This window comes from Perna viridis, chromosome 5 (genome assembly GCF_037379345.1).
Source record: "Perna viridis isolate PV_CMFRI_1.1 ecotype Kerala chromosome 5, ASM3737934v1, whole genome shotgun sequence".
NCBI lineage: Eukaryota > Metazoa > Mollusca > Bivalvia > Mytilida > Mytilidae > Perna > Perna viridis.
In genome coordinates this window covers 3,543,265-3,557,768 of record NC_142449.1, presented here as the reverse complement: position 1 = coordinate 3,557,768, position 14,504 = coordinate 3,543,265, and the positions used below count along the sequence as shown (strand labels likewise).

Below are 14,504 nucleotides of genomic sequence, written 5' to 3'. Positions count from 1 at the left end.
TCAGTTGTGTTGTATGTATTTTAAAAATGATGTTCATAATTTTGTGTCATTTCCCCTATTTCAGTGGTAGTTGTATGCAAGTGTTTCTTATCTCAGTATCAAATTATATTCAACCGTTTTGTCATAATTTTATCACATTGTAGTTCAATCAATGAAAGTGATTGAATTAAAGATAATATCAGTGGTAACCAGCATTGACGGAAGAAATAAATAACGTGCAATTTCTTGTTGAAATCTGATAAATGATGGAAATTATGTTTGATTTTCACCTGGATAAGTTAATAAACAAGTACCTGTGACTAATGACATTTCCAATATTGTTCAAATTATGATCAAAGATCACTGGTTGTACAACATGAACATTTCACTAATTACAATGTTTATAATTAAACTTTCCAGAGTAGATGTATTTTGTCACCATGTAAGAACAATTTTTTGCACTTAATGAATAAGTCTCATCTACTGAAGTCTTTGTTTTTCCCTAATTATAGATTGCAAACTGTCTTGTTTGAGGAAAATATGAAATGTCAACTTTCACATGTATTCATTTTCGAATTTAGCTTTACAGTTTCAATATTTAATGTTTTCTCATGAAAAGGATGCAGGAATTAAACCCTAATTGGCAAACAGTAGTTTAGGTTATGACTAATTAGTTTTGATGTATTTGCTAGAACTTGGTCCTTAGATTCACTTTAACGATTCTTTCTAATATCATTGATTTAGGTATGTTTGTATTTGACAGTTTAATTAAATCTTTCTTCGTTGACAAGTGTCAGTTATCCAGTTGCTTGGTATGTAAATACTACAGAGGCAGAAGTTTCTGACATTGAAGTTTAGACTTACGACATCACTAATAGTTATATGTGATATTTTGTGTGACTTTTCTGATACATCCCATGATGTATGTCATTTAAAAGAGTTATCCCCCCTTGTAAAGATTTTTTGTATAAAAGTAAATACAATACAATATTGGTTACTAGTAATTTAGAGTCAAAATTGATAATTTTGAAGTTTTTGTTCTTATTGAGACTATATGTAAGTTGTTACTACAGATTATAGAACTGATGTATGGAATCATTCAGCTGTTTGTATTTATAGAGACAAATCTGATCATTATGTAGTCTCTGATACCTTTTATTTTTGGCAACAGGGCAAAAAATGATTTTGTAAAAATAATACATGTATTAGGTTTCATTTTATATAAAAAAAATGGTATGCTAATACAGGACTACAGACATACTGACAAGAAACTAAATCAATTATACTACTATTGTCTTAGAGCTGTAAGTTTCTGTAAAACTTAAACTGTACAATAAGTTATGACTAAGTCATTGTTTTATTTCATGCTTAACCAGCTGGTAGTGATGGAAACAAAATATAGAGACATTTATGAAGCATGCTTGGACTTTTTCCAATAAGTTGCTTATCTTTTCACATTGCAAAGGTTGTAGAGAAATTCTTGAAAACTAATTTCTGAAAATTCCAAAAAAGATGTAATCATTGCTATTTAATTAAGATTTTCTGGAATTGATGTAGAACCTTGGCAAACACAGGCACCAATTCAATTAAGATTTGCATGATGCGTATGATTATTTATAGCATTTTAAAGAACAGTCAGTGATTTCTGTTTTGATCGTCTTTTATATTATCAATTTTCTCTTATAGGAGAAATTATTGATAATACATTCTTGCTACGGAAAGTCAACAAAACCGTGAGGAAGTGATTTACAGGATAGACAAGTTCGATAAAAAGTGATGGTTTATGGGGGATTTAGAGTTGATACCCTTGTCATTACAATGAAGAGCACAACTTAATGCATGGTATCATGATACTTTACTTCTAAAGGGTTTTTACACCCATAAGGTTATGTAAACACTCATTCTTTGCTCAAGGGATGATCCTAACTTGACAGAATAGGGAATTGTAATATTTTTTTTTGTTATGATTGATTATTAGATGATGAGAAACCATTTGATGGTTGAACTAAGAATTTTACATTATCGTCAAACAAAATGCCAATAATTTTGACAAGTTGTCTCCCCTGAGATCTCTATTTTCTAAGTATGGATATAAACGAAGAAATGAATTAGTTTTATTACTTTTGCATATGATATTGATTTTGCTATCACAGCTTTTTTCTACATCTTTGGGCAATTTGTGTAATTTCTGTTTGCAGAGTTATGAAAAATTGATGATGATAAGGCAATCATGCCATATTTATCCTGTTGATTATTAATTGAGATAAATTGATATTAGAATATTGATGGTGCCTGCATCTCTTGATGCATCATTGCCTTCTGTCTTTTCTATTGTTGGCTAATAGTCACATTTAATTTTCAGGTATTTTTGTATGGACTTTTGTAGGTGAAACTTGGTGAAAATATTTAACCTGTAATAATATAGTTTTGCCCATAACAGACAATACTGTTAGTATGTATTATTTTTATTTTGGGTTAGAACATTATAAAGATAACTTCCAGTCCTTTAATGATTCAGAGTTTGCAATTAACAAAATTTGTGTCATTCCTTGTGTATATATTCAGATTCTGTCTTTACAGTGAAGGCTTGATGCCGTCTGACTCATAATTAATTTAAAAAAAACCCAAATAACTTCTCTGCATCAAAGTCTTAGGTCGGCTATTATAACATTTTGTCCCTCTGTTGACTGTTCCTAGGTATGCTGTACATGTGTTTCAAGTAGTAACCTTTAGCATTAGAATCAAGTACTTAGGATGTTCAAGATCATAAAACTGATTTATTAAAATTATACAAAATACTCAATTTATATTAAAAAAAAATTGAAATGGGAAGTTAAAGTGGGACTGCAGATTTTTGGCTAAAAATGCAGCCTTTGAGATTAGAAAAAAATGAAGCTTTTGTTTTCTGTTTTTTTTTCTACTTGTAGGTGGTTGTAGATATTGATATAATTTTTAGCATGTTTGACAAATAAGATACAGATCACTATAAAACTTTTGTGGTTGTACATGTATAATTATGTCTTCTGTTCTCCATAGACATTTGGGGCTTGTATGAGTACATGTATTATATATCAGCAACAAAAATGGGACAGACACATCAAAATGAAAGTATTTGGCCTTAATGTGAAAACATGAAACAAAGGAATCTACACACACAATATAGCAAAGCAATTAAATAGATTTCATAAAAAAATGAAAGATTAGGAACAAGATGCAACACAAAAACCTAAAGCATTAGCTTAATGAACTCTAATAAAAAAACAGAAATGCTCCAGAAGGTTAAGTATGTCCTTCTCTGGTCCAATGGCAACTCAATAATAAAAACCGGAAATGGTCCAGAAGGGTAAGCATGTCCTGCTCTGGTCCAATGGCAACTCTAATAATAAAACAGAAATGGTCCAGAAGGGTAAGTATGTCCTGCTCTGGTCCAATGGCCACTCAATAATAAAAACAGAAATGGTCCAGAAGGTTAAGTATGTCCTGCTCTGGCCCAATGGCAACTCTAATAATAAAACAGAAATGGTCCAGATGGGTAAGTATGTCCTGCTCTGGCCCAATGGCAACTCTAATAATAAAACAGAAATGCTCCAGATGGATAAGTATGTCCTGCTCTGGCCCAATGGCAACTCTAATAAATTAAAACAGAAATGGTCCAGAAGGGTAAGCATGTCCTGCTCTGGTCTAATGGCAACTCTAATAATAAAACAGAAATGGTCCAGATGGGTAAGTATGTCCTGCTCTGGCCCAATGGCAACTCAAAATAAAACAGAAATGGTCCAGAAGGGTAGGTATGCCAGCACTCCACAGTATTGTAGAACTGCCTAATTTTGGTCTTGTAATCTGATGCTTTGTAACATTTATCACTTTAAAAAATTGTCAAGCATCTGTAAATCTATATATCTAGAAATAGCTCAAACCAAGGCCTTCAGGATGCAGTAAAAATTTTCTGGAAAAAAAATGCCCACAGCATATAGGGTTACCATAGAAACCATGCAAAAATATGCGAAAATTTGCAAAAAAGTTCATAAAATCAGGTTTAAAAATATCAAATTTCCCGCAAAATATCTGAAATTTTTATTTCAATCCCTGAAACTGTTCAAACTTTTCCCTTCAAAAACCCCTTCCTCATATGGGCATCGCCGGTTAGATTTTGAGCTATTTCACTTTGTAATCCACTTATTAAATTTAGCATGGTAAAAAATTGACTTACTTTCACTTTCACAATGAAGTCAAATTGTCATTGAAAAAAAGCCCCTTCAACATTGAAAATATATAAAACATTGCAAAATACTTTTAAAAGTCCCCTTTTTTCAGAAAATGTTTTATCAACAATAGATTCTTCATTTTTAATCACTATAGCAACCACCGGTTTCCATTTATGTCATTTTTCATCCCTAGCCAAAAGTGCGAGACTAAACTAAACTGTGGAGTGCTGGCTATGTCCTGCTCTGGTCCAATGGCAACTCTAATAAATTAAAACAGAAATGCTCCAGATGGGTAAGCATGTCCTGCTCTGGCCCAATGGCAACTCTAATAAATTAAAACAGAAATGCTCCAGATGGGTAAGCATGTCCTGCTCTGGCCCAATGGCAACTCAATAATAAAACAGAAATGGTCCAGAAGGGTAGGTATGTCCTGCTCTGGTCCAATGGCAACTCTAATAAATTAAAACAGAAATGCTCCAGATGGGTAAGCATGTCCTGCTCTGGCCCAATGGCAACTCAATAATAAAACAGAAATGGTCCAGAAGGGTAGGTATGTCCTGCTCTGGTCCAATGGCAACTCTAATAAATTAAAACAGAAATGCTCCAGATGGGTAAGCAGGTCCTGCTCTGGCTCAATGGCAACTCAATAATAAAACAGAAATGGTCCAGAAGGGTAGGTATGTCCTGCTTTGGTCCAATGGCAACTCTAATAAATTAAAACAGAAATGCTCCAGATGGGTAAGCAGGTCCTGCTCTGGCTCAATGGCAACTCAATAATAAAACAGAAATGGTCCAGAAGGGTAGGTATGTCCTGCTTTGGTCCAATGGCAACTCTAATAAATTAAAACAGAAATGCTCCAGATGGGTAAGCAGGTCCTGCTCTGGCTCAATGGCAACTCAATAATAAAACAGAAATGGTCCAGAAGGGTAGGTATGTCCTGCTTTGGTCCAATGGCAACTCTAATAAATTAAAACAGAAATGCTCCAGATGGGTAAGCATGTCCTGCTCTGGCCCAATGGCAACTCAATAATAAAACAGAAATGGTCCAGAAGGGTAGGTATGTCCTGCTCTGGTCCAATGGCAACTCTAATAAATTAAAACAGAAATGCTCCAGATGGGTAAGCATGTCCTGCTCTGGCCCAATTGCAACTCAATAATAAAACAGAAATGGTCCAGAAGGGTAAGTATGTCCTGCTCTGGTCCAATGGCAACTCTAATAAATTAAAACAGAAATGGTCCAGATGGATAAGCATGTCCTGCTCTGGCCCAGTGGCAACTCAATAATAAAACAGAAATGCTCCAGATGGGTAAGTATGTCCTGCTCTGGCCCAATGGCAACTCAATAATAAAAACAGAAATGCTCCAGAAGGGTAAGTATGTCCTGCTCTGGTCCAATGGCAACTCTAATAATAAAACAGAAATGGTCCAGAAGGGTAAGTATGTCCTGCTCTGGTCCAATGGCAACTCTAATAAGTTAAAACAGAAATGGTCCAGAAGGGTAAGCATGTCCTGCTCTGGTCCAATGGCAACTCTAATAAATTAAAACAGAAATGGTCCAGAAGGGTAGGTATGTCCTGCTCTGGTCCAATGGCAACTCTAATAAATTAAAACAGAAATGGTCCAGAAGGGTAGGTATGTCCTGCTCTGGTCCAATGGCAACTCTAATAAATTAAAACAGAAATGGTCCAGATGGATAAGCATGTCCTGCTCTGGCCCAGTGGCAACTCAATAATAAAACAGAAATGCTCCAGATGGGTAAGTATGTCCTGCTCTGGCCCAATGGCAACTCAATAATAAAAACAGAAATGCTCCAGAAGGGTAAGTATGTCCTGCTCTGGTCCAATGGCAACTCTAATAATAAAACAGAAATGGTCCAGAAGGGTAACCATGTCCTGCTCTGGCCCAATGGCAACTCAATAATAAAACAGAAATGCTCCAGATGGGTAGGTATGTCCTGCTCTGGTTGGAATGTCATATAAAATGAGTATAAAGAGGGTAAAGAGTTTACAAACATATTTAACCTGTCACACACTTTACGTGCCAATCCCAAGCCAGGTACGCCTATTGGTTGTTGTTGTTTTTTATAATCATTGTTATTCATTTTACATTTTTCTATGTATTAGTTGATTTTCGTCTTTTATGAATAGTTTCACATCATTTATTTTGGGACCTTTTAACAGCTTGCTTTCTGGTATGGGTTGTGACCATCTTTGAAGACCATGTGGTGACCTGTTCAAGTTTAATTGTTTATTGTTTGGCATTTGGGGGATGACTATCTCATTGGCAATGATAGCATTTTTGTATGTAAAAAATCTTTATTAGTCGATGGATCGGAATAAAATTTTACCACAAGTTTCCATTCCTTGAAATAAATATGGACTGATTTTTTTCCCTCCTAGTCAGTTGCCAATTTAGAGCTTCACCCAAGGTGGCCAACCAGGGGCCCATAAAATGCATTTACAAACAAAATATGCTATGTTAATAATTTTTTGCAAATTGATAAAGGGTTCCCACTTAGATCCGCCTTTGCTAATATTAAGGAATTAGGGGCCAAAATGAGACTGACACAAGCATTTTATGACTTTATATTAATGACTCATCTCTAAACCAATATCAGTCTTGACATCTTTATGTTTCAATTCCAAATTTTTATGGATTTTTAGTGTGTTTGGGAAGTTTCAGTTGCTGTCAGGTCTGTCAGTCTGTCTGTTGGAAATTAAATCCTTCTCGTAGACAAATACTTCCATTTACATGCTTTTGATGGTGTAAAGTGGACTATCTCATAATCTGTCCACATGCTTAAAAATGCTTCGAGGAATTCAGTGCTGTAATATTGGTGCTTTATAGTTTTTCACTTCCATCAATAAACAGTAAGTCCTGGCCTGGGTTTTATAAACATTTTTGTATAAACTTCATATTTATGCAAAATTATAGATTTTAAAGATTCATATACAAGGTCTGTTGTAGAAAAGTTCTGATTTATTTTGAAGATTGTTGATCCATCTAAATAGAAACAAAGGACCAAAATAAATATACAAATCTGGGTATAATACTTCATACACTTTTGATGGTGCAAATTTAATATGGCATAAATTGTTTGACAGTATAGTCATGCTTGATTAATTTAATGATGATTCTTTTTATTAGTTTGATGATGTATATATCTTGTATGTAAGTATGTAAGTATTAACATTTTTTCTTTCTAATTAATCTGGATTTAGTCATAAAAGAGGCTCTAAAGGGGGCTAAACCTATTTAGTTTTTGTAGTCTATCATATTTAGCAGCACTTTTATTAAAAATGGTGAATATATGAGAAGTCATTGTAACTTACAAACTTTAAGTAAAACATACATGTACATGTACCTACAGGTCTAATATCACATTTATTCATTGTCAGACAACTATTTTATAAAAATATTTTATGAAATATTTTGATAAATATCCAAATATAAAGAGATGTCAAACTGAAACTTCAGAGTTTTGATAAATGTGGTTTTATCAAGCTTCATCCTTTGTTCATTATATTTTCAACATTTTCTTAGTCCATGTGAAGCAAGGGTTTTCCCATTGGTTTGTTTACTCAAATTATTTCAACTTAAAATTTTTTAATGGGAAAGTGTTTTAATGGAAAACAAGTAACTTCACTTTGTTGGTTTTGGATCATGCTCCAGTCCATGGGGAACAGAATGTGTATTTTGACTAATGGGAGTTGAGCTTTGAATGCATTCCTATGTAACTGTATTGTAAGGATTCTCCGGATATTGGAAGCCTCTTATCTGCTCTCATTAGCTGAACAGTCACTTATTTGCTTTGAGTTTAACAAGCATTATATGCAAGAGTTAGTGGTGGTATAACGCTACAGATAAAGTATTGATTTAGTTTTATACAGGATTAGGTGAAGAGGATGTGGATTATAAAGATACATGATAAAGTAATTATATTTTTGGAGCACATTAAGAATAATTCTGTATCTCTTGTTCATCTTCCAAGGGATACTTAATCCGCTTACAGCAATCAATACAATGATTATATTGCTCCTTTATAGTTTATGGTAATCTTGTATTTTCCACATTATATCATTAAGTCCCTTGGGTGACTATATCTATGATTTAAGGTCAAAATATTATTCTTAGCTTTTAACACTATAATAGTTTGTTTGAGAAAAGCAAAACGAGAGGGTAATGTATACATTGTACCACTATTTTTGCATTATATGAACACATTTCTGAGCTGCAAAAAGTTGATAACAACAATATAAGTGGTCCCTTTTGAAAGATTCTGTAATAAAAGAAAATTATTATTTATATTGTATTCTGGCCTTTGTATAATACATTATACTGGTGTCTGAATGTTGTTATGTGAATTTACTAGTGTCCTTCATGTAAAGATATTCATGCATTTGTTGGCTTAACCATTCAGGTCTGAATTCAGCTGTACTCAAGCTTTTGATGCTATTCCAGACTACATCTGTTGTCTGAATGTCATCTTAATCTTACAGCTCTGAGTATATGCTTAAAATGTTAGTAGGATAACTGTACACTGTTTTATGCAGCATTTATCAAAATATCTGTCATTATATGATATCTGCTGTATTTTTTTCAGTGCCCATGCAATTACATCAGATGTAAGAATAGCAGATACAGCTAAAGCAGCACAGTTTTTCCTTAGTGATGGGGTTATTCTGACAGGGTCACACACAGGACAAGCAGCAGACCAGACAGAGTTCAAAGGTAATATTCTGGACAGCTTATTTGATGGAATTTGAACTATATAATTTACCTGCCTGTAAACTTAAAGTTTATCAGTTGCCTGTTTGTCTTTGGAAAGGGCTAAAAACTTCAAGTTTGACATCTGTATTTAATATAAACTCCCTGTATTAATCAAATATTTTGGTAAACTCTTTTTATTATATTTAAGAGAAACATTTTTTTTTCACTAATATCTTTTTTCTCACAAGATATCTTCGAAAATATAAATCACTCACAAAAAATTCTGATATCAGTTATTGCCATGACATAAAGATTTAGATACACTTTCTGCTAAAACTACTAATTTTCCATATAATTAAAGGTTTATATATTCATTATTGTACTTTTGGGGCAGAAATGTTGATTAAATAAACTGAATTTTAAATTTTACACAACTACACAGTAGTGCTTTTAGGGTTAAAAATGTCCTTGGATTTCAAATATTAGGATCTTTTAGGTACAGCACCAAAAAAATTTCCATTTATAATATTGTAAGTTGGGGGAAGGAAAAATGTCCCTGATGTGTTGGAATGTGTTGTTACATTGATGTGATTTATATTTCAGATGTGCAGCAAGCAACAAATTTACCTATTTTGATTGGATCAGGTGTGACGAATGATAATCTAGAACAGTACCAATCAGCCAATGGACTGATAGTTGGTTCTTATTTCAAACAAGGAGGACATTGGAATAATGCCTTGGATGAAAAAAGACTGAAAAAATTTATGGGAGCTGTTAAGTCTCTTCAAGAAAAAATAAAAAATGGCTAAAAATGAGTAAACCTCTTTGTTTTTTTTTCTAAGTAAGCATATGTATTGCCAGAAGAATGTGAATCATAGATTGACAACTCTTCCTTTACACTGCTCAATGTACTCAGCTCCTACAAGAATGTGGATCATAGATTGACAGCCCTTCCTTTACCCTGCTCATTGTTCTCAGCTCCTACAAGAATGTGAATCATAGATTGACAGCCCTTCCTTTACCCTGCTCATTGTTCGCAGCTCCTACAAGAATATGAATCATAGATTGACAGCCCTTCTCTTACCCTGCTCATTGTAACTTTGCATAATGTGTATACACAAATTGATGAATAAATTGACAAATATTTTAAATGGTTTTATTATTTTGGTAATCAGTAAGCACCCTAATTAACAAAATATTCAACATTATTTGTGTCTTGTGATTCTCTCATGTTCCATGATGGCAGATAACCTCAAATTCCTCTACCAAATTTCAAGAGCCTCGCCCATGATAGCAGATCACACCAAATTCTTCTAACAAACTTTAGGAGCCTCACCCATGATGGCAAATCACCCCAAAATTCTTCTACTAAGTATCGGGAGCCTCATAATCTCTCATAAAACTTAACAATATCAAATATTAACATTTTTTTTCATTTAGACCTGTTCTTGATATATTTCCAAATCCATGATACAGAATTAATCTACCACACGACAGAAAGGTCACATGATCTCTAGTAAAATGACACGTGTCCAGTCTGACAAATTACTTTATCCCAACTTTGATACTGTTTATTGGAGAAATTAATTACATTGTCCAGTTATGGTGCAAAGGTTTGGCTACATAAACATAGAAAATATATTAGTGAAGTCTACAGAAGTCTTCCGGGAATCCGATCTGGATATAGAATAGTTTCCGACATTCGTATATCACCTCTAGGTAATGGATTTTCACAAACCCGATTTTAACGGCTAAATAACTTCTACATGATACAGACAATCCAATTTATTGCTTGTCCCAAGTTTGGTTAAAACACTGTTAAATATTTGTTGGTTCAGTTTATATGTAGTACAACAGTTCTTTTTTTGTATTATAATGTTTTCATGTATGTGTGTTACTGACTATCGCTATGGTTTCATTATATGTATGGGTATACAAATTGAACAATGTCTTTGATTTAAGATGTTCAATGTATGTGTGTGTATTTATTTCCTTAAATGACAATGGACGATGATAAGCATAAGAACACCTCACTGAAAATTGTAACTTTTATTTATACGGAAAAAAATAACAAACAAAACATGTACTTAATAGCAAAACAATAATAACTACAAATAATCAATAAAATAAAATACAAAACCTGGAAAGTATAGACATAATGTAGCTGCTGCAGATTAGTATCACTGAGTAATTATATTGCACGTGAAAAAAAACATCATTACTTATACATGAACATAAAAAGTATGGTCAATACTTACACATGAACTCGATATCAGTGACGTAGGCGCTACTGAATATAATAAGGATTGAGTTTCTAATGGGTAGCTCCATTGTTCTTTTTGTTCATTATGTTTAACCAAAATCTAATTTATTTAACCACATAATTTAAATTCGTATTTCTTTTAAACAGAAAGTCAATTTCTGCGACTTTGGGTTTAACTGTATAGAGAATAGGCTACATATCAGAACTACATGTAGTTCTTTGCAAAACGAATGTCATACTTAAATTGTAAAATCCTTAAAATTCTTTCATGAAAGTTGATTCCATACTCAATTTCTTCGCAACTGTCATAAAGTTGATTAAACCGATATTTTACTGAAAACAGAAATTAATGTATTGTGGAGTAAGTCCTAATTCAAACTTTCCCATAGACAACAATATATAAACAATCTTAGTTACCACAAATCAACTATTGTATTAAATAAAAATAATAATATTCAGACAAAAAATGGAACCTAACTTGAAATTAATGAATTCTCACATTGAAGCATATAACTACTGCATCCATTTCATGGATGAATACATAGATATATGTACAGGATAATAAGCGAACAGATACATTTATATGCACATAAATAGATACATGGCTGCAATATCATTATATTGTACATATCTATCAATACATACACGTTAAATTACGAGTATTGCATACTCTACTATCGCCTCCAAAAAAGCATTTTCCCCAACAACTTTGTTTCTAGGGATTAAATTAAGTTTTAGTCATGGTATAGAAATGGGATTTTAAAAAAAATAAGGACAACGAATTACAGTGTATTTGATACAAACACTTACAGTTAATTTGTCTTTAGGTATATAACTTTTTACTATTGTTTGTAAGAAGATTGTTTTACTTAAAATATAGTAGTTTATTTGGTAATTATTATTATTATGTACTGGAATCATTATAACTACATTCTATGCTGTATCAGCTATTAAAGAAAAGTATATTTAATATCTACCAAAAACTATGTGATTCCACACAACGAAATTCATAAAGCAATTTCCTCACAGTATTAAGGGTATACAATGCATAAACCATTTCATAAGTCACTGTCATTGAAACCATGACATTTCATATTTTTGTATGCACGTAGTATGGGGCCTGTCATTTGCAATATATATAATTAATTCAACGCCAATAAGATGTCATTATCAGTACATTAATGACATCATCAATGACATCATCTTAGCAATCTATGCCAATATCACTTGAGCATCATATGACCCTAACTAAACTTCAAAAGGATCAAAGAAGGAATGTCTTTTGCATATAGAATGTGTTCAATTAGGAATATTTGTCATACAAAATTCAGTATTCCAACTTTGTATTCCCTATTTCCTTGATCTGCCTTTAACCATACTTGGTTCTTTTTCACTGTATTTACACATACTCCTGGTATTGTTTAAAAACCATCTTTGAAAGGGTTTTGAACAAGTCACAGGAAGAAAAAAATTTTTTTTCAATCACTGCATCATATTGAAATGAATAACTTGTTTAATCCTTTACATTTCAAATAAGGACATTCTGTACTGTTATAGAATGGCAGTAACATTCCAAACCAGAGATAATTACGAATCAGTTACTTGTCCATTAAGTTTTTCGTTGACAGACCCATGTAAGGCATCATACAATTCTTCAGTATTTGTTCTTGTTGACATATCAAGTTTCTCATAGGAATGTGCTTTAGGAGGGGGCGTGACAATGCTTTGCTCACAAGGGCTCGGCAGTGAGACAGCAGCATTATGCTCACTGTTAGGTACAACAATATTATTAAAGTTAATGTAATCATTAGGTAAACTAACATTTGAGCATTTAGATGGACTATTAAATTCACTAGTGGCCTGTCTCTCATTTATCTCCCTTGTATGGCATGCTGAAGGTAGGCTGCTCATTGCTAAACTGTCTGCAGCAGTATTTGAAAGACTTTCAAAAGCTTTAGTGTTTGTCTCTTGGACAGATGGTGCCAATTTTGCAGCTGCATTCTCATATGATCCAGATATTGCATCAGTGGATGGAGTTGTTTCCCCTTCGTGGTTCTCTGTTGTTTCTGTATTGTCGTTTCCTGACGCCAGTGATATAAGTAAATCTCTAGTGTAATCATTCTGATGACTTGTTTCTTGTGAATCCTGATTATAGCCATCAGAACATGTTTCTAATACTGGGTATTTGTCTTTAGCATTATAGTATGGTATCTCTTCGTATTCAGATTCTATCAGTCTTGTAGCTCCTCCATTCTTGTAATGGTAGTCAGATCCCTCAAAAAATGGGGCCGATGGCTGTACCCCTAGTAAAAAAAAGTTCAAAAGTCAATCCACATACATCTCTAATTTTATGCAATTCTTTACTGAATTTTGTTAGAGACAAAATAATTTAAATTTTAAGGTTCAAATATTCCCCATCATTTTTACCCCGTGTTAGCAACAGTATATCACAAAAACCATAATTTCCTATTCTACATGATATTTTAAAGGTATTAATCTTCCTTGTGTAAATTATTATCATGCATTATTCAGTTGATGTCATGGATAGTCTTTATCGAAATAGGGAATGAATACTGGGAAACCTTCATGGGAGTTTTTAAATGCTAATTTTGCATAAAGACATGCTACACCAAAATAAATATGTCAGAATTGTTTTCTTCTACGATTTCATACAATGGGAAAAACAATCTCAAGTTATCAGTAATGCATCCATTTAGGTTGGTCAAAAGAGTAATCAAGGGAACCAAGATTCTACTGGAAATCAACAGAATGTAATCCAGGGACAAAAACCAGATATTGAAAACAGACACATACAACAAAGAACATGACATAATACATACAAAGTAACAAAAGTAAGTAAGCAATTTGGACTCAACTAAAAAGTGGTAGCATGGACCAGGTGCACCGGTAAGGTAAGCTTCCTCTGCTTTTCTAGAAACACCCGCCGATTTGATCATAAAAAGTCCAAGGTAGAGGAAAAGAGGAAAGGAAAACTATGACACACTGAACAAATAAGTTTTCATGGTGTAGATGGATACACCGTAACGATCCACGAGTTCATGATGACGACTATAAAACCTCTGTAGTGATGACTTCTATCTTGTAGCAACATAACACTGTTCCAATAGCTTAACTGTAAGAAGTCTAGCTTGATACAAGAAGTCTGCATAGTTACGACAAGCTCTTGCATAACATATGAGTTGTGATATGAAAACTCCATACGCAGGTGCTGAAGGGATATTGCAACAGATGAAAGAAAATTTCACAATGAGGAATGAAAAAGTCATCGCGTATGTCGCATAGTTTAGTCGATAGTTTTGGGTCAGATTAGTTATAAAGTCAGTCT

The 14,504-nt window shown here is 33.2% G+C and overlaps 2 protein-coding genes across 3 annotated transcripts in view; one reads left to right on the top strand and one right to left on the bottom strand.

The window, feature by feature from the left end:
* The window catches only part of LOC148615631 (uncharacterized protein F13E9.13, mitochondrial-like), a 29,226-nt gene extending 19,180 nt beyond the window's left edge, over nucleotides 1–10,046 (top strand). The window contains exons 5-6 of the mRNA XM_088582080.1: nucleotides 8,789–8,916; nucleotides 9,499–10,046. Of these exons, the coding sequence (XP_088438206.1) occupies nucleotides 8,789–8,916; nucleotides 9,499–9,704 (334 nt within the window). The 3' untranslated portion in view covers nucleotides 9,705–10,046. The remainder of the gene's footprint in view (nucleotides 1–8,788; nucleotides 8,917–9,498) is intronic.
* An 883-nt stretch (nucleotides 10,047–10,929) lies between these two features.
* The window catches only part of LOC148615630 (uncharacterized), a 32,803-nt gene continuing 29,228 nt past the window's right edge, over nucleotides 10,930–14,504 (bottom strand). For both annotated transcript variants that reach the window (XM_088582069.1, XM_088582070.1), the window contains one exon: nucleotides 10,930–13,461. In XM_088582069.1, the coding sequence (XP_088438195.1) occupies nucleotides 12,746–13,461 (716 nt within the window). In that variant the 3' untranslated portion in view covers nucleotides 10,930–12,745. The remainder of the gene's footprint in view (nucleotides 13,462–14,504) is intronic.